Here is a 20,057-nt window from a genome sequence, read left to right as displayed (position 1 = left end):
GGGTACCCTGCGCTTCTGTCAGGCTGCTGAAGGGAACTGAAAATGTAAGTGAAAAGCCAAAACCCAGGGCTTTTGATATTGGAAGTAGCAGTCAGGACGTGTACACGGCTGATAAGAGAAGCTACTGGGATCAGTTGAAATAAACCTGCCACCGAAAGGTTCAAGCAAAGCAAGGAGGAATTCTCTAGCCAGCTTTAGTCTCTGCTACTACCAATGTAAACCACCACCAGATCATGACAGTGCAACTGTCAGTCATGAAGCAGAAGTGACACACAATTATTTATTCATCAGCTACTCCTGTTCTGTACTTGGAGACAAATAGGCTCCTGTATTCCTGCAGGAGCTGACGAGGATTCTAAACAGCGACATGAAGTGCAAACATGAAGCTGGTCAGGCTGGAGAACTTTCTCCCAAGAGCGCTCAGAGAATAGGCTGAGAGTTGTCTGAAGACCTAAAATGGAGTTTAATAAACCTTGGCACTCTGTTAGATTTCTAGAAGACAGAATGAGCTGGTTCAATGCCACGAGTGGTGGCGCTGGGCAGTGGTAGGAGCAGCATCGCTCATGGGTGAAGCAGCAGGAGGGCCCCAGTGAGGACATAAATGTCAAACATCCTTGTGGAAAACAGAGTCGTCAAACTCCACACATTTCTCTCGATACGGTTACAAATTCAGTTGATAAAGGAAATCAGTAATGTAATATGTTTAGAGTTCCACAGGGTATTTGATTTAGCTTTCCTGAAAAAGGAAAAAGACTGGTATTACGCAGAATCAACAGCGCTTTATTAAAGGGACTGGGAGGCAGATTGCAGGGATTGTAACTTGTCATCCTTTGGGATATTTCTACACAAATCGCCTGCTACCAGGATAGTGCTGAGCTATGACAACGTCTTTATCAAGGATATTAAAGAAAACATGGAATAATTGCAGGTGAAAGAGGCAAATGGCAGAGAAAAGGCTGACTGCAATACTGGTGAGTGATGGAGGTGGGTTAACACCATGGACTCATTCAGTGATGGCCCTTTCTATACAGCCAAGTCCAATGTTTCGCTGTTCGGAACTAGGAGAGCAAGTTGCAGTTTGGGGGTAGGAAATGACATCCTGGCACTGGGCAGCACAGAAGGGGCTGGGGTTCATGGTGGACCCCACGCGTGGGAGCTCCCTCTGAGATGCTGTAGCTAAGGGAGCTGGAGCGACCCACAGGGGTACAACCAGATTAACAACATGAAGAAAGAAGGAAAAACAGCTTGTGTGGCTATGTAACACTTAAATACCAGGGATTATTTCATAGAATCATGGAATGGTTTGGACTGGATAGGACCTTAAAGCTCATCCAGTTCCAAACCCCTGCCATGGGCCGGGACACCTTCCACTAGAGCAGGTTGCTCCAAGCCCCTGTGTCCAACCTGGCCTTGAACACTGCCAGGGATGGAAATATCCCTTAAAATACAGGATTTCAAGCAGCCCTGGGCAAATCCTCCTGCTGTGTCTGCCTGGTTCGGATCCGCATGATGCCATGGAGCTAGTCCCAGTGGGTACCACGCACCAGGGAGGACGAGGAGGCTCCCTGCCTTTAACCATGCTGAATTTAATTAAGCTTGATGAAAACCAAAGTTGTTTTCCTTTCCTAGAAACAACACAACCCTAAGCAGCTAATTCTCAACTTGAGCTTTCTCCCTGAAGTGCTGTGCACTTCCCTACCTTTTCTATTAACAAGGGAGTCACAAGGGACAAGGACTGACAATAAACAGCCACAGGGGACAGACATACCAGCAAACGCTGGTTACGTTTGAGCACAAGATGACATGTACTAACTATTCTCACACTGTGCAGGTGATAATCAGAACTGAAACTCTGCAGGCTGGAGCAGAGGCTCTCCCAGCACAGCAGCCCAGGAGCACCCGCAAGGCTCCATGTCCTGCGTCACCCCCTGCTCCGTGTTCTCCGGCACTGGTGTCTCCATAGCTCTGTGGTGGCTTCATTCACGATTTATCTGCTCTGTGCTACAGGCTCCTGGAGCTCACGTGGTGCCATCAGCTCCCGCGCAGGCGCCACGTGTGACTGACACGGGCTGAACGAGCAGCTGCGACGGAACGTGCAGCAGCCCCGTGTCAGTCACCTCAATACCCATCCACGCACCCCGCCAGGCCAGCGGCTGGGGCTCATTGCTTGGAGCCTCCATCATTACATGCATTAAACCCTTGTTAGCAATGGAAAGTCCAAGGCCAAGGCGCATCCCAAGGGGCAGAGAGCACAGCTCAGTGCTCAGAGCATCCTCTGCACCGCGGGAGATCCTACCCTTCCCACTGACCGTGCTCAGCCCTAGCACGGGGTGATCAAGTGCAACCTTTGTCCATCTTTCAAGCCAGATGCAGAGAGTGCACAGAAAGCAGACACACGGCAGGCCCTGACAGCAGGAAGCAGGCAGGACCTGCTGCACAGGAAAGGGTGCAGGGGCTCAGCACAGAGAGCAGCCCCCGGCGCAGAGCAGCGACCCTCAGCTTGAAGGACCTCAGCCCACCCGGCAGCACCAGCACAGAGCACACATGAGCTCTGCAGAGCTCGGATGTGGAAGTTTTCCCTTCCCAGCATTGCATCAGTGAACAGCCTGTGAGACACCAACCCGGTGCATTTCCCCAGCAAAATTCCAGAGGGTGATGAGCAGCCACTCCATGTCCCTGCAGCCCCAGACCAGCTCCATGTGCTCCCCCCGAGCACTGAATGGGACTGAGCCTGCCTGGTGCTGCATGGCCCCACAGCCCCGTCACCCATTGCTCCTCTGCAGCCCCGTCACCCACCTGCAGCCCCCATCATCCACCCGCAGCCCCGTTGCTCACCCCCAGCTCCATCACCCACCTGCGCTCTCATGCACACACAGGGAATGACGGAACCCGTGCTCAGTGTGAGGCCTTGACTGTGCCATGGGTACGGCCAAGCAGCACTGGCACAGCACTGGGCAGAGCCATCCTGCTCCCACAGCACCGGTCCAGGGGCTGGAATGATGAGGCTCATGGCCAGCACACATGCCCCATGCCCAGGCTCAGGGTGATGGGCTGTGATTCAGCGCTGAGCTCTGCCATGGCACCGCTGAGCCCCTTCTGAGCGTGCTGTGCCCAGGAGAGCGGGGCCTCCCCGGCTCCTTCCCGAGCAGTGATTTATCACAGGAGGGAAACATAAAGCATTCGCTATAAAAAAGAAATGCAGCTAGCAAACCCAAGAATTTGGGAAATTACTCATTGCTTCCAGCGATCCCATCTCTTACAGCCCTGGCTGCTGCCTCCTTGGCTCCTTCAGCCCAAGAGGGGAGACAGATTATCTCAAATTATTTATTATGGAATTAGAGCATGATCCAAACCCTCCTTGAATCAATAAGAAAGCTCTGACTGACTTCACGGGGTTTAGGACCGAGCACCAGGACCAGACCGGGTATTTCTGCATCCCTGGCTGTGACTCACCGAGAACTTTCCAATGTGGAGGGAGCAGCTCGGCACCATGGCTCGCTGCCCCCACCTCGGAGGCATCGCTCCGGGGCCCACAGGACAGCAGGGATGGTTCCCCCAGTGCACAGGACACCAACTGCTGCTGATGATTATAAAAGTTATGGGCCAGTGCGATTCCACCAGCTTTTTTTTGCTGCGCAGGTACCACCAGTACCCGGCTCCAGCCAAGCTCATGCTCAAGCACAGCCTGTTGTTGCTCATATCATCTCAGCCAGCAATGTGGGGCAAAACTGCCCCCAAAGCATGGCCTGGAGTGAAGCAATGGGGTGAAGCGGGGAGGTGGGTATCTGGCTGTGGGGTGCAGTCCCCAAGGGACACGCTGCGGTGGGGCAGCAGCATCAGTGCACCCTGCCCCGCTCTGCTGTTGGGAGGGGAAGGGCCAGCTCTGGTTGGGGACTCGGCTGTGAAGATGCCGGGTGCGGCGAGTCCCCCAGCAATGAGGACGCGTCGCCTGCGGAGCCCCGGGAGGGGAAAGCTGAGGGGCTCTGCCCGCCGAGCGCTTCGCGTTTAAACAGCCCCAAGGGCCGGGAGGGACCTGCGGTCCCCAGCCTGAGGCTCCCGCCTCCTCGGGAGGATGCACAAGCGCCGGTCCCCACGGACAGCGCCGGTCCCCGGGCACGGGGAAATCCGCGTTCAGAGTCCCCCGCGGCGGTGCCACGGCCGAGCAGCTCCGTGCTCCACCCGCCGGGGTCCGGCTTTGGGCATGGGGGTCCCGGGACCCCCTCGAAGTACTTGTGGGCAGGGCCGGGGATCGGTTTTGGGGGGTGTCTCGGTACCTTCCAGGCAGCACGTCCTCCAGAGCCCCGAGTGGGTCATCACCTCCTCGTTCTTGCGGCTCGTGTCGTTGTCGCTCGTGGACTTAGTCCTGCACACGCCGCGCGAGTAGAGCCAGTAGTCGGTGCCCACGGCGATGGTCATCAGGCTGAAGGCTGCGAAGGCTCCCACCGTGGTGATGAGCATCTGGACGCCTCTGTCACACATCCTCATGCTGCTTCATCCTACGGCGGCGGCTCGCAGGGGAAGGGCCGGCGCCGCCGCCCGCCGCCGCTCTCCGCGCTCGGCGCCTCATGCCCCCGCGGCCCGCGGCGCGCCGGGCCCCCGCGGAGGCGCAGCGCGGGGCCGCCGAGCCCCCGGGCTCCCGGGCATGGCCCAGCGGCGGCGCGGGGCGCGGAGCGGCTCCGCCGTGCGCCCGCGGCGGGAGCGCGGCGCCTCTCCCGGCGCCTCCCCCCGCGCCGCCCGGACAAGGCAGCGGCGGGGGGCGGCGGGGGCAGCGCAGGGCGGGCCGCGGGGGGGGCCGCGCCGACGGGAAACCGGCACCGCCCGCGGATGGGGCCGGGCCGGGAGGGGCGGGGGGAGCCGGCACCGGGAACGGGCACAGGGAGCAGAGCCCGGCGTGCCGGGACCGGGACCGGGCGGGAATGACCCGGGGGCGGGGACCCGCACCGGGCGGGGGAGCCCAGACAGGGGTGCGGAGGCTGGCACTTCCGCCGGGACTGGGACCGGGACCCCCCCCCCCCGGGGTAATGGGACCGGGACCGGGACCGGGACCGGGCGGCAGACCCCACCCGCGGTGCTGGGACCGAGGCTGGGCAGAGACCCTACCCCGGGGTGCTGAGACCGGTATTGCCCCGGGGTCGGGGACAGTGACCGGGACCTCCAGCCCGGGGTGGGGGGCGGAACCTAACCCTGCTCCCCCAGCACGGGGCATCTCGGCTCCCCGAACCCCCCACCGGCACTGGAGCTGCTGCCCCGGTACCGGGCGCCGAGCCCCGGCTGGCGGCAGCGCCATAGCCCCGTGCACCGCAGACCGGGAGGGGTCAGCCCGAGGGGACTCATCGCACCAGCGTCGGGTCGGAGCAGGACCAGCCTGTGCACCGGGGAGGGCACATCACGGCCCGGAATCGTTTGCCAGCGGTTAACCCCCTCACCAGTTAAACCCACCACCAGTTCAACCCCTCACTCTCTCCCGCGCCTCTCTGCTGCCTCCTCCTCTATCTCAAACATTTCTGCAGCCGCTCGGCTGAGCTTATGACTCATGCGACCTTTCAAATAAGCCCTGTAATATACTCACCTCTTAAATTAATAGTCTTTTAAGGGCTACGGGTGAGACAAGAAAGCTGTGATTTACCTGATAGCGTGCACTTGCACAGTGCTCATTTGTATGCACTCGTATGTAAATACTAGTTATTTACTCCCAAAATACAAACAGAAAATTATGGAGGTTACAAAAAACTCGGGTACTGAGAAATTAAGCAGCGTGACAATTAAGTAGCGTCCTCAACCTTAAATCACTGCGTGCACTCATCAGGCAGGGAGTGCTGACTGCACCCTCCCGCAGCACCCTGCCAGATGCAGGGATGAGGGGCTCGGGGGCTGTGGTCAGAAGCATCCACCCAAGCAGCATCACAGGGACTTTTCCCGTGTGTATTTTGAGGAGGGGTTGTGGCTGCTCGGTTGTACCAGCTCCTGTGGCTGGTGTTGGCAGAGGCACAGACAGTCACTGGTGACACCTTGGCTGGACACCAGGCTGAGCCCCACTCATGGCTGCACCGGGATGCTGCTCCTGAGCGACCCAGTGGGTCCCACGGCTCGGGGCAGGGTGCAGGGAGAGGCTGCAATGCCTCAACCGTGGCATTCCCATTCCCGCTCCCTCATCCCGCAGCCCCCTCTGCTCCCACCGCTGTCACCCAGCCCCGGCAGCGCGTGGGGCAGAGCCTGACACGGCCCCCGTCCTGCGCGGTGCCAGGCAGCAAAGATATCTCACACCTACAGCGAAGGGGCTGCAAACTGCATCCCAAGTGGGGGATTTTGCAGCCTTAATTGTGTTATTTTAACACAGCGTGTGTAGGTGTGTGCAGAGTGCACATGTACCGTTTCCTAGGCTTTTAACAAAGTGAGCTCTAACAGAACCAAAGTCCACATCAGAGCATGTTGGACCTTGCAGGGGCTGGTGGTTGTGGGCATGCCTTGACAAGCCCTGCACACCTCTTACTACTTGTTGCGTGGAGTAGGCAGTCCCAGGAGCAGCCACCCCTGGGCACATGTAGGGGGTTCACTAAGATCTGCAGTCAACAGGAATTTGGGGACCTCACCATCCCACTCTGCAGCTCAGGCTCCAGAGGCCTGTGTACTCCCTCCTGGGCTCCTCCAGGTCCTGCCCAGCAACCTCTTGCTGTTCACCACCTTATCCATCATCATCCTGCTCACAGACCCTTTGAAACTGGGCAAAGTAGAAACAAATACCAAAATCAAACCCATGCAGCAAAGATTGTACAGCTTGTGCAAGACTAAAAAGCTGTCCTTGCAGGCAAAAACGTCCTAAACCAAGATCTGTTGGGCTTTGTCCTTCCACATCCAGGGATGAAAGCTCTGCTGCATTTAAATTGGCAAAGCGACAGAAAGTAAGTAGTCAGAAATAATCCCTAGCTGGATTAGGTTTTTCCTTGAAGGAAGAGAGGCTCTGCTACGAGGCGAGTTTGGGTTATTAACGATGCAGTGAGATGCTGAGCTCCAGCCTTGCCTAGTCTTCATTTCCCTGCTCCCTGGGGCTGCGGGGGGATAAGGACTCCAGATCCTTCGCACACGTGTTCATCCTTCCGCACTCCCACAAGGGATTATTTATATCTGCACATGCTCTGGGAATGCCGGTTATGATCTCCTGGCTCTAACGGGATCCAGCGGTGGGGCTGGTGTGTCCTCGGGTGCTGTGCTACCACATTCAGGAGGTTCTCAGGATGTGACATGAGTGAGCAGTGCCCAATGTGCCACCAGCCCCAATGTGTTTGGCACAAGCTCCTGGGGCTCCCTGATGGACTCCCGACAGCTCAGTAGCAACAAGAATAGCAGGGGAGAGAAACAGAAATCCTTTCCTATGGATTTATCTTTGCCCTGGGAAGATGCGGAGGGAGTGCAGGAATGGCTGTGCATGGGGCAGCATCAGCATCCCAGAGAACCAGGTCCTTTGCTCACACAGCAGCTCCCCATCCCAGCAGCCCTGCTGGGGACATCCCGATCCCAGTCCCAAGGTGCAGGATGGAAGCCAAGGTATCCTTGCCCCAATGTCATGCAAAGACCAGCCTCTACACGGAGCACGTCTGCATGGGATGGGTGGGAAAGGAGGAAGATCATCAAAGGGTTTCTATGAGGCAGTGGTACCACAGAAGTAATAAGAGAACAAATAGCAGCAGATTAAAGACATTCTGTAGCCTGAGTCTGTCCGGGCCATGCTGAGCCTCCACAAAGGGTTTGCTGCTGCTCCAGCCCACCACAATTTAATTGATTTGATTTAAATTCTTTGAAGCAGCAGCGGATACCAAATAATGAGGCAAACAGGATTGTAATGCAAATGAAAGAGATGAAAGATGGCTTCAGGGAGACAGCTCTTGAAGGTCAGAGCCTAACGCAAAGCTGCTGCTGGTCACTCATTCACACATTAATGAGGCTGTGTTCCTCCCAACGCCTTTGATGGATGGAGGGACAGCTCCGAGGCAAACGCTCTGCTGGTGTCTGGCCTTTCTTCTCTCATCCCCTCGCAGCCGTGGGGAGGATTTTACCTGGCACATTGTGGGGACTTGGGTTTCTGTTGCCCGTGTTACATGGGGGAAGCAAACTGCTCAACTGGGTTTTTCCAGCTACTCTGATGGAGATGCTAAACTTCAGCACTAATTAACTTCACTATCAGAAGCTGAGTCATTTGTCACAATGCTTTTGTCATTAGCTCCCATAATTCAGGAAAGTGCCACAAAACCAAATGTTTCTCTTACACAAGCCAGGAGAACTGACACTCAGCAACATTCCCAACATGCTGGACATGGGCTCATAGTGAGTCTGGGGAAGGAGGTTAATCAGACACATTGAAACCCTGTGCTGGGGCCATGGGAGACCTTCTCGATGGACCACGGATCCTGCAGTGCCGGCAGCAGGGGCTGTGCTCAGGTAGGAGGAGGGACAGAGCAGGACTGTCCAGCCTGGAAGAGGGATGTTGGGGGTACATTGGGCAAGCCCTGCAGTTCCCTCCCATCCCACATCAATCAGGATAGTCCCCAGTGACCACCAGCCTCATCAGGAGGGAAAGATGAGGATATCTTGCCCAAGGCTTAGCTGAAGTGCCCAAAGCGAAAAGGAAACACCCCTCCTCACATGCTCACCAGCTTCCACACAGGCACATCCTCACAAAGCAGGTTTCCTGGATGGAAAAGAGCAGGTTCCACTCACCAATACCCTCCAGCTGCACCAATATGCATCTTTCTAGCAGAAAAGCTGCAGCATCCCAGTGTTTGGGGGCTCAGTGGGGCCCCTCCGGGTGACAACACAGGCAGCCAACAGCCAGAACCAGCAGCCAATGGCCAGGGACCCCTTGGTGTACCCAGCCCATCGGGTCTCCCCCTGCACAGCACTAGAATCCCACAGGAAAAGAAAGTGAAGCTCTTGGGGATTCTTTAAAATTAGATATTTTATTTTGTTCTTCATACATGCAGCAAATAGAATAAAGAGTATATGCCCATCTAAAAGGAGGTCTTTATGAGAATCTTTTGACAACACACAGCAGGTAGTCTAGGATGTAGAAAAGTCATCAAATACTTGCAGGTGAAATCAAGTTCACGAACACAAACTGTTCAACAATAAACATTTTCTTTTTTTTTTATATGTTTTTTCCTTGTTTTAATTGCCACTTTGAACGTGATCAGAACTAAACAGCTCGGGTGACACTTCCATGCATGGAGCAGGATGCTGGTTGCTTCTGCTGCTGTTGCAGGCTCGTGGCTCACCCGCTTCTGCAAAAGCAGAGAAGCTGCAGCACTTGTCAGTGTGTTAATTTCCCCCTCCAGATGTGAGCCCTTCTTTCTGAGCAGCTGGATCCAGGCACTCCGAGCTAGAAATCTTGTTCTGCGCTTGCATTAGAGCTCCTGAGACTCACAATCACCAGAGCAGATCTACTGCCAGAGCACTCGCTCATCTTCCCATCTTTGACACTATCTGTGTGGGTTGGCCAAACCTGCCTTTATTAAATGGGTCAGTAACTCCTGCAGTGATGGCTCTCTTATCAAGAGATGCTCAGATATTTAGGTAGGGGAGACAGCAGCAGCAGGTCCCCCACCTCTGGCATGGCCCTGGGGCTGTCCCCTGGCACACTCTGGAGAGCTGACACTTGGTGACAGCCCTGCACAGACTCACCCTGAACTGCGGTGTGATGGCTCTCCAGCCACGCTCCATTGCCATGGGCACCCGGCAGCCTCCCCACTGTTCTCCAGCTCAAGCTGGGCTATGGTTTAGACCAAGAACATGGACAAACAGCCACAGTCCTCCCTCCTTTTCCTTGGCAAAATGTCCAAGTGAAAGACTAGGGCATGCCCAGGGAGCACCGGTATTTGCAGCCCTAACATTCCCACAGACAGGAATGGGAATCTGCTCCTGCACCAGGGTATCCTGGTGTATTTCCAAATGCCAGCATTGGGAAAAGAAGTTCTTAGCCAGTAGGTAAATGCAAGCGGTTCCCTCTCTGCCTTCAGGAGCCTCAGCCCTCCTGCCCCATGTCTTCACTCAGCACTGGTCTCCTTTGCAAAGCCCCCAGGCTGGGTACAGGATTTGTACAGGTTCTGCTGCCTGGAGCAGCCACCAACCAGCAGCAAAGGGGCCAACACAGCCCCTGTGTGTGTGTCTAATCCATCCTGCCCCATGGGGAACTGTGGGAGGAGCCTGCACCCCACTTACCTGCAGCACTCAGGTGTGATCCAGCCTGGAAGAGAGCCAGGACATGCCATCCTTCATGGGTGGGTGACTGTGTCCTGCCTCCTCTGCTCTGCTCTGGTGACATGCAGGGCTCTGGGCCCCACTCCTATCCCACCACAGCCAGGATACTTGGTGTGGGGCACCAGACTTGCAGAAAACCCCATCCCCAGGCATGCAACAAGGCTCAGGGTGCACCCTACGAGCATCCTCCTCCTACCTCACCCACTGCTCCCTCGCACTGTCCCCTCGCCCCCCAGCACTGCACTGCTGCACACAGCTGTGGGTGCACCCACAGACATCATTTTACTGGGCTTTATCCAAGCATCGGAGCAGCCGGGGCTCTCCTGAAGCCTCTCAGCACCTCTGATGCTCTCTGAGCATCTTCCTGAAGCACCGCTTTCCCCATCCAACAGCAATGAGTAAATCATCAAATTACAGCAAACAGTGAGTCAACCACTGTCACTCTGCCCTTCCTCGGAAGAGTTGGTACAAATCTCAACGTCTGTGCAGGGACAGGCATATCCCATTACACATTTCTCCATAGAAAAAACAGGTCATCTGGAAATGGACCTTGAAATAAGAGTTTGGCAAGTCGCAGAACGGACAACGTCAGAAATACTCGTGGTGTGAGTCCTGCAAACAGGATCCAGCCTTTGCTAAGCTCTCCCTGGAGCACAGCCCTTAATCCTGCTGATCCGAAGCTGCCCAGCAGCACAACGCCTGCTCCATGCACAAGTATCACCCCAACACGAACACACAAGTCCCAAACAGAACAGACATAACCCCCCGCAGCAGCCCCTGCGTGTACCCGTGGCTCCCTTGGCACGAAGACCCTGAAGCATCCTCCTGGACCGACCCCGGGAGCGGCTCCGGAGCTGAAGGTACGGAAATGAACAACATTCACCACTGAGGGAATACTAATTCTGCAGCAACAGGTTTGATAGTTACAGCAACGTACATGCTCTGAACATCAACTGTGGTCTGCAGAGGATGGCGACACATCTTCTGAACCGTGTGCTGGCGTTATGAGAGCCCTCACCAGAAACCAGCCTGCGTGAGGCTGTGTCTGGGGCAGAGCATCTCATACGCCCGCTCATCAATCTGGCACAATTTGCAGTTTTAATGGGGTTTGTTTGGTTCCTCCAGCCCAGGGCAGTGCCTGAGGCCGTGGGCTCCCAGCTCACATCCCCAGCACCCACAGGGCACTGTGTTTAGTAACAGGGCACGGACACCGGCCGCTCCCCGCAAGGTGGGATGTTGGCTCGAGCTTCTAGCAGCCTTTTTTCCTCATTGAATCATTAAAAGAAGAAAATAATCGCAAAAGTAGAGTTTGGTGCTTATAAAAGGTCTACAAACCAGGTTTTCCTTTACAGGATTCCTCGTGATTCATAGAATTCCACCCCCACCTTCCCCTATAGGCATGGAGTGATGTGTATTTACATTAGAACCAGTAGTGGTTCAAAAATATATATACAGGGGTGGGGTTTTTTGGGAACCAACTGAACTGGTGTGTAATAACCGGGGGGTAACAGCCAGTACTCAAAGGATGCTCCTCACACTCAGGGCTTACCCGCTGTTGGGCAGCTCCTGCTTGTCGCTGCCCTTCCTGCCCCTTCCTGCACACACAGCACAGCTCTGCCTTACAAACAGCTGCTGGAATTGTCTCTTCTGATTCAGATAGTTTTTTAAATGATGCAGAAATTCCTGGATTTCTTAATAAAATCCCCAGGAATTTTGGCTGAAATCAGGTAACTCAAGATGCCTGTTTGAGCCTTGAAGAGAATAGCAGAGGGTGTAAAGTAGAAAAGTTACCTTTAGAAATAGCCCTCAGTACAGCCCTTTTGTAGCAGGCCTGTTTTCAGTTGGTAAACTGTAAACCGAGAATATAAATGTGTTTTGTTTTGGTAGAATATTAATACCCTTTTACAGAGCTGTTAAATCTCAACAGTGTCTGTGAAAAAAAACAGGAGAAAGACTTATGAGCGCGCTGACAGAGCGTATCAAAACTGCAAACTGCTCCAGATGTTAGAAAAAACCATCCCACCTTTCGCTTAGAAAAAGGGTTTGCTCTGATTTACAAGAACTGGCATGGAATTGGTTGGGAGTCGTAATGCCTGAGTGTAGGAAAGGCCGTATGGCGAGCGCAGGCTGGCGGGAGGCGAGGGAGGAAGACGGCTTCGGTATGTACAACGCGTTTAAAAATATATGTCTATAAGCAGACTTCTCCACACTGATCAAATGTATCCATGTCTTGAACAAAAGGCTCCTCTAAGACAAGCTCACAGTCATCGCAAGCTTCAGCACAACGGTTTAAGATATCAACCATGCTCAGCATTCAACAGAAACGATTTGTGAGTAGCTAGGGTCACTGGAATCTCAGCAGCCCGCTTCAAAGGTTACAAAGACTGTAGCAATTTGGTATATTTCTGTTTAAAAACTCTATTAGTCACCACCAACTATAGTTCCTAGAAGTATTACTGTTAACTCGAACCCCAAACATCTCCAGCTAGGGAAACCAAGCTAGCAAGTGACACAGACATAGAAAGGCCTCCTAAACCAAGCGGTTGGCATGTTTCGCATGAGGGTGTGTATGTCTGCACTGCTAATCCCGGAAGACTAGTGTCGGTATGTACAAGGCGGTCTGGAGTTTGGGACTGCGAGGAGAGGGCGCGCGGCCGCGCCGCGACTACACGTTAATGACAAACTCGGGGTTGGTGTAGGAGAATCCAGCAAACTCGTTCTGGTCCAAGTTCATGATGAAGAGTTTGTCCGTGGGTGTGAGCTCCACCGGCTGCCGGGTGAACTCTTTGTCGAAGTTGGAAGTGTCGCGTTTGTCCTTCTGTTGAATGGAAAGCACAGAGTTAAATGCAGCAAAGGGTGAGCACAAGTTAGCAGAGAGCAGTGGAGCACCCAAGGGAGCTGGGCTCTCCCTGGCTTCACCCCAGCAATCGGCATCTCCACACCAGCTCCTCAAGCTGCCGCCGATGAAGAACACACACCCAGACGGGCAACACAGCCCCTGTACAACAGAAGCAACCCCACGCTGCAGGCAAGAAGAGAAGAACAACAGTTTGATGTGCTCGAAACACACAACCAGAAAGGAAAGGGAGGTGATGAGAGCACCGTGCTCCTTGGCCGAGCATCCCTCTGCTCCTGTGGAAGAGAGCAACAGAGCAGGTTCTCAGCATGCAAAACCACCACTGCAAACAGATCCACACTGCACAGAAGGAAGGAGCCTGGAGGAAGCAACATGCCTTGAAATGGAAGTAAATGTTCAATAAGGCTTCAATGTTGGCACAAAATAATCAGCTGCAGGAGCTTCTTCTGCTTTAAGCTGGATCGTTAAAAATTATGCTATGATATGGTATTAAGCAGCACAGTGATTTATTGATTTGAGGATGTGATTTGCTCCAGGGTTCTCTGTAGAAGATACACAGTAGCTTAAAACCTCAAAGAACACGCATTCCACAGATGCAACCTTTCATCATTTTGATTTCAGAACAACCACCACTTTGCAGCTACATCCAAGCTAATAAATAAATAATAAAAGAGTTATCATCTCAGTTAGTGCTGGTAACCTGCTACTGGCACTGCAGAGCCCATCCTTTGGGAACGCTTGGGCTGTTGTTATAAATGTGTGTGTATCAGAGATCGCCCAATTCAGGGATGTTCTGGCTGCAGAGGGTTACGGTGCCTTGGCTGAATGGGGAACTGCAGCACTGAAGATACAATATACGGACCCAGGATCCACCATCAGTAGGGAAAGGCAGAGGAGGGACACCCCGCACCCTGCAGGCTGGGAACATGCTCTGCTTCATTCCATTACCAAAGCAAGCACGGACAAAAGACCTTCCCCATCTCTTGTCTGTGTCTCTATGTAGGAGCTGAAAGGAGATGGGAGCACAGGAAGTGCCATTCCCTGGTGTGACCCTGGCAGGGCACTGCCACAAATGTGGTGCCTGGCAGAAACTTGAAAAACGGCCTTTTTGGTTTTCTCTTTTCCAGACTTCTCCTTTGAAGGGAGGCCCCGCAATGCCGGATGCTCGCCTGTGCTCTGCTGTGATCGGAGCAGAGCAGCTCTGGGTTATCTTATCACAGAGCGGGGTGGCTGCGGGTCCCCATCACACTCACACCAGCTGCTCACCTCCAGACACACGTGTGGGCCATGGGAGGGACCACGCAGGATCCGTCTGTGCCCTGGTGCTGCTCCCTCCACCACAGCTGCCCTCCCGCTGCACTGCACTGACCGGGCACCCAGCGGGCGATGTGTTGTATCCAGATGCCAGCAGTGGACCAGGACCTCCATGGCCACAAGGGGACTCCAGTTGCTGCAGGAGGCAACCCACTGGGACAGCTTCAGCCTTGTGGAAGAAAGACCAGAGAGCAGAGAGCCAAGGATGGCTGGGAGGGAACAAGGTGGGAAGGAAAACAGGGCTGGAGCTCAAGGAGAAGAGAGAGAAAAGCCAGGAGAAGAGCCAGGACATGGCTTGTTCCAATCCTGGAGCTGGGTCTTTGCCTTCGCTTTCAGCAAGTGACACTTGGGAGCCATCAAGAGTCCCTGCAGGGCTCCTCTCCAAACACAGAGAAGGAAGACGATGTGAATTTGGGGGCACACAGCAGGAGTAGGAAAGGGCAGACGGGGTGAAGGAGCCGAGTTCAGGTGCAGAGTTCTGCCAGGCAAAGGATGAAGCAGTTGAAGCGCAAGTGGAAGCCCACCTCGATGGAAGGCAGCATCCCTGAGGACAAGAAGGGCTGGTGGGTTGTGGAGCAATGGGAGAGCAGAGGCACTGCCCTTTGCTGCCAAGAGCCCGTTTCGAAGCTGTTGCACATGGAATCTCTTGCAGCCCCACTTGTGTAGATGGAAGGAGCTGACGGTGGCACCAGGCTCCTGTCCAGCTCCTGGAGGGATGCTGAGTTGACCAAACAGTTCCTGAAGGTCACGTCCACTTGAACCAAGGTCTGACCGAGCCAGGAGCTCCTCCTGAGCAGGAATGCTGTGGGATGCTGCAAAGGGGAATGAAATGTTCACATTTGCCACTGTGGTCCCAGCCCTCTGGAGTGGCCTCTGCTGATGGCACTGGGCAGGGTGAGTGCTCAGCCTGAAGCCGTCGGGTGAGCAAAACCTGCTGCTGCTTTGGAAAAGGCTGGGATGTTAGGAAGGGGGCTCAGGGCTGCCCATCTCCCCCCGCACTGCTGCAGGGCTCACAGGACAGTGCAGCACTAGAGGGCCCATGTGAGTCTCCAGAGCGGGGTTTGCTGAGTTCTTACCTTGAATTTTGCCTGAAATTGGTGGCAATTTGGCCTCTGTCAAAGATGATGAATATCCTGGGAGCTGGCAGGGAACGGCTGCGTGGATCTGGTAAACAGAGAGGGGAAGGCAAGGGAAATTCAAGGCTGAGAGTGCCTCCACCAAGGGGCTAACAGACTCTGGGAGGTGATGAGGAGCTGGGGATGGATGGTGTGGCAGAGGCACCCAGCTCCCCACACCCAGGGCAGCATGCCTGCATCCTGCATCCCAGGAGATGGGAATCCTCCTCAGCCACCACTGCTGCATCCAAGCCTCTTCCCCATGCCAGAGCTCCGGGGCTGTATGGATGAAGGAAGCTGGGAAGCAGTCCTTGCTGTGTTGGTGCTGCTGGTCGGTGTCTTTCAGAATGATCTTGCAGAGCTCAGAGCCGCAGCAGTTCAGCAGAAGCGGATCTCCAAAGCCAGGAGGGAAATCCTGACACGCTCTGAAGGGAAGTTAACGGGAACCTGCAATTCCTCGTTAGCTCAAACTGCCAATTGCTTTTAACAGCAGCTCCTGGGAGAGCGCAGCGGGGCCGTGAGTCACCGACACGCGCTGCAGCGAGTGAAGCACATCACGCAGTGGTCTCTGATCAAGCCATTTAGAGAGATCTCCAAGGGGCAGAGCTCTGCGGCACCCCACAGGAGCACATCCTCACACCCCAAAGCATCCTTCCTGCAAGGGATGGTGGAGAGAAGCTCCTTTCCTTGCCCATGATGGAGCAGGATGAGCTGGTGCAGAGGACACGCAGGCATTTAGTTTCCCCTTGAAAGTTGCTTCCAGTACCTTGGTTTGGGGATGTTGCAGAGGACGAAGGGGCCGTGGCTCTGTGATGTGGGCTGCTGCCTGTGCTGCTCTGGGGCTGTGCATCCCTGAGCATCCACAGCACAGCCCCGACTCTCGGCGCTCCTGGTTTCTCTGAGCTCAGCACCGTAGAAACTCATTATTGCCAAACACATGCAGGTTTCTTTGATGTTATTTCCCACTCTTTATTTTATAATCAGTATTGGGGGGAAAAAAAGTAAAATTGGCACATTACAACTTGAAGCAGATCGATACAGTGACAACCCACGAACATCTGCAGAGGAGTATAAAGGGAAGCTGCATGATTGTTATTGTTTCCGGAGAAATTCACCCTTCCCGAAATGTTTTCCTCCATGCCAGAAACAAAACCTGGGTCTAGATTGAAAAACTAGATTTAAATATCTAGTGGCATTTTTTAAAAGAGCATTAGTTGAACCCAAATCCTTTACAAGCTTCAGCTCAAAATCCACAATACTGTTCACAGTTAAATAGCATCCCGTTTGTGCTAATACCTTTTTTGACACAGTTAAAGCGCAGGTAACAAACTCTATCCATTGCTTTGGCATTTGGAAAAAGGGAAAAGGTTTCACTATGAGGACTGAAGTTGTGTGGGATTTACCAGGGCGACCATGGATTCAAAGCATTGCAACAGCTCTTTCAAACATCCCGGTTACAACTGAAGGTGTTGCTTTGGATCTAAACATGCTACTTAGAAGCTGCACATTCAGGAGAAATCTTTGCAAGCAGCTGATCTGGCTTCCCTAATCCTTTATCCCTGCTGCAAAGGCCTGGCGCAGAGAACCACGTGCCCAAGGCTGTGTGTGTATGAACCGATGGTGGCACCGGGCGCTGTAAACAGTAGGACAGAGCTACCAAAGAAGCCAGAATTGGCTTTAGCTCTCCAGAGGAGCTGCTTGGAGCTGGGAGGAGCTGAGGGGCTCAGCAGCAGCGCCTGCACTGCACGTTCACACTGTGAAGGGGCCATTAAAAACACTCACTGGCCACTAATGCAACTAAATATTAAGTTTCCATGATTATATTAAAATAAGGGAAGAGCACGAATGAAAGCACACGCTGAAGAGATTTCTCCTAATTGTCACAGCTTACACCTCTCCGTCCCACCTCCGTCAGCCAAGGAACCGTTTCCATCTTCTCCAAATAAAATGCCATAAAAGCACAACCGCAGCATGCATCACTCACCCTGCAATCACCCCCCAAATCACCCTTCTGGCCTTGAAATACGGTCACTCGAATAGTAGCACTAAAGGAAAAAACCATGAGTTCAAGTTTTGCAATGGAAAATGTCACATCAGCAGTTGGGGCTGGATGAGAGGGATGCGGGAATGAGATCTACGCAGCTACTTAGCTCTTGGCTTCGGGTTTAAAAAACTCAGAGTTAACAAAAGAAAATCCTTCGAATTCTGACTGGTCAATGTTCCTGATGACTTCCTGGTCGGGAGGTGTGAGGACGGGTGGATGGCGAGTGAAAAACCGGTCGAAGTTCTCAGCATTGCGTCCGCACTATGAGAGGGGAAGAAAAGAACGAAGGGTGGGTGGAGAAAAGCACATGGGATGGGGCTGCAGCACCCTCCAGCCTCGCCGCCCTCGCCTCCCTGCGGCGCTGCCAGAAAGGAAAAGGTGCAAATCACTTGAATACATGTATGGAAAATGTTAAAAGTTGCGTTTATCCATAGTATTCCATGCCCTGCCTTGTGAGGTTTGCAGACTTCTTGTTTGGATGCATAAGAACTTGCCCTGGTCAGCAAACCAAAGAGCATTAACTCCTCTTTGGGAGCTTTCACGTGGATGAAATAAGTACTTTAAGGCTGGAAACTCCCTTTGGGTTTACAGAAGCCACATTCAAGCTCAAAGCCAAAGGCTGAAGGCTGTGACCACACACACTTGTGCTGCCCTGCATGTCCTGAGCTGCTCCTGTGATGCCACAATGCCACCGGCTCTTGGAACGTGGAAGGTTGTACTGCAGTGGCCAAGGCCCAATGCTGCAGGAGTGTCAGACACAAGGTCTGGCCCACACGAGTGATAAGAGAGAGCAAGAAGTAAAAAAGGTTTTATTTCTCGTTAAAGCTTCTGAAATGAAGCTCCCTGTCGAAGGACAGGAGACATGCTGCATGGAGTTATACATTGATCTAAAGCCACGTTGTGAAAACTCTGCCTCATTTTAGTACTCTATTAATGTACAGGCATCACTCCATCCTGAATGGAGAAAGGGGGAGGGTGGGAATTTATCTTACATAAATCCCCAATGTGTCCTGTCTAATATTTATAGCCAGCACAGAATGACTTTTCTTTCTGAGCTGCAGAAATAAAACTGTCAGCTTAGAAGATAGCCTTTCTATTTTATCAGTTTCCAGCTTGATTTCGAACAGAGACAAAAGGCATAATATAATATTTTCCACTGATCCCAAGATGCAATCAAAGATCACAAGAAGCCAAGGATGGATGTTCTCCAGCTGCGACGAAGCCCTTGCTCCAGCGCCAAGGAGAAGTGGTGGGCTGAAGATACCTTCAATTTCCCAAGGTTTTTGGCCCAAACCAGTGGTACAGCCACAATCCCGCAAGCTTCACAGGCATCTTTGACCTTCCTGGGTTAGAAACCTGGCTCCTTGCTACCGGAGGGAGGACCAGGGCTCACAGACACCTCTGGCAATAGATACATCATGTTTAGGGCAATTTAGGTGGCAGCATGAACCTGGGTCCTCACCAAGAGCCCCTCTGCACTGGTCAGGGGGAACAATAGTGCTTTTTGTTGTTAAGTGTCTGGTTAATCATCCCATACCCCTGCTCAAGATGCTCCAGCATGTTCATCATTGCTCCAGGCAAAAGCTGGGAGCATTCACTGTGAGGGTTTTCTGATGTAGGACCCTGGCTTTCATTTCTCGTATGAACAAAGCTGCTTTCTTCCCAATACACTGGAAATATTGGCTGAATAATCAGAGGGGAATCTCAGAGACTCAAAGTCCTTACAGGACCCTGAGGCTACCGGGGTAAATCCTGATTATGAGAGGAGATGTTTAACCTGAACACATCCTACCGTCTCCCCACGGCATCCTCCTGCCCACTGTTGGCCTCCTCAATCTTTAAATCTCATCTAATTAGGGAATTACTTAGGCAAGCACTCAAACTCACCTCGTAGAAACTGAAACTAGGGCTACAGAAATGCTCAGGCAGGGGAAGCGGCGTTTTGACACATCCAGGTCTATAAATGGCATTTCAATATTAATTAATGTAAAGCAGTTAGAGCAAAGTTAATTTATGCAATTAAAAATTATTAGATTAAAAGCCATTTTTTTAAGCCACTGTCCTGTTGTGACTAATCCTGTGCGCTGCCATGTGATTTCAATGCTTCAAAATGAGGAGACTTTGCAAATCACCAGGCTTTATGTAAAGTAAAGGAGTAATTAGATACCAAAAACAATAATTATCTCGGTGAGAGACAGGGAAAGCAGGCAAGTGTAAACACACTCCCAGGGGAACTGCAGCCCCACGAAAGGAATTGTTATGCACAAGCCAAAGCACGGAGCAGCCAAGCACAGCCCCATGTCAAACCTGCTGTGTTTCTGTGCACCAAAGACAGCCCAGCCCCTGATCTGTCTCGTTACCGTCTCTGTGATAAAGGTTAATCAAGCACAAAGCACGAAGCAACACATGAGCTCTGGAGAATTCATTTTCAGCTCTGCATGTAACACCCAAGCCAGGCACAGGGCTCAAGGGTCTGTTT

General features: G+C 53.1%; 2 protein-coding genes across 3 annotated transcripts in view; both read right to left on the bottom strand.

The window, feature by feature from the left end:
- CACNG3 (calcium voltage-gated channel auxiliary subunit gamma 3) overlaps positions 1–4,923 on the bottom strand; it is a 28,334-nt gene extending 23,411 nt beyond the window's left edge. The window contains exon 1 of the mRNA XM_030483239.1: positions 4,275–4,923. Coding sequence (XP_030339099.1) covers positions 4,275–4,485 — 211 coding nt within the window. The 5' untranslated portion in view covers positions 4,486–4,923. The remainder of the gene's footprint in view (positions 1–4,274) is intronic.
- A 4,009-nt stretch (positions 4,924–8,932) lies between these two features.
- Positions 8,933–20,057, bottom strand: part of PRKCB (protein kinase C beta) — a 107,267-nt gene continuing 96,142 nt past the window's right edge. The window contains exon 17 of one of the 2 annotated variants that reach the window (XM_030482749.2): positions 8,933–13,066. In XM_030482749.2, the coding sequence (XP_030338609.1) occupies positions 12,914–13,066 (153 nt within the window). In that variant the 3' untranslated portion in view covers positions 8,933–12,913. Of the gene's footprint in view, positions 13,067–16,478; positions 17,840–20,057 lie in introns of those variants that run through there. The other variant, XM_030482747.2, reaches the window with a different exon arrangement.

This window comes from Strigops habroptila, chromosome 4 (assembly GCF_004027225.2).
Source record: "Strigops habroptila isolate Jane chromosome 4, bStrHab1.2.pri, whole genome shotgun sequence".
NCBI lineage: Eukaryota > Metazoa > Chordata > Aves > Psittaciformes > Psittacidae > Strigops > Strigops habroptila.
This window is presented reverse-complemented; position numbering and strand designations above follow the sequence as displayed.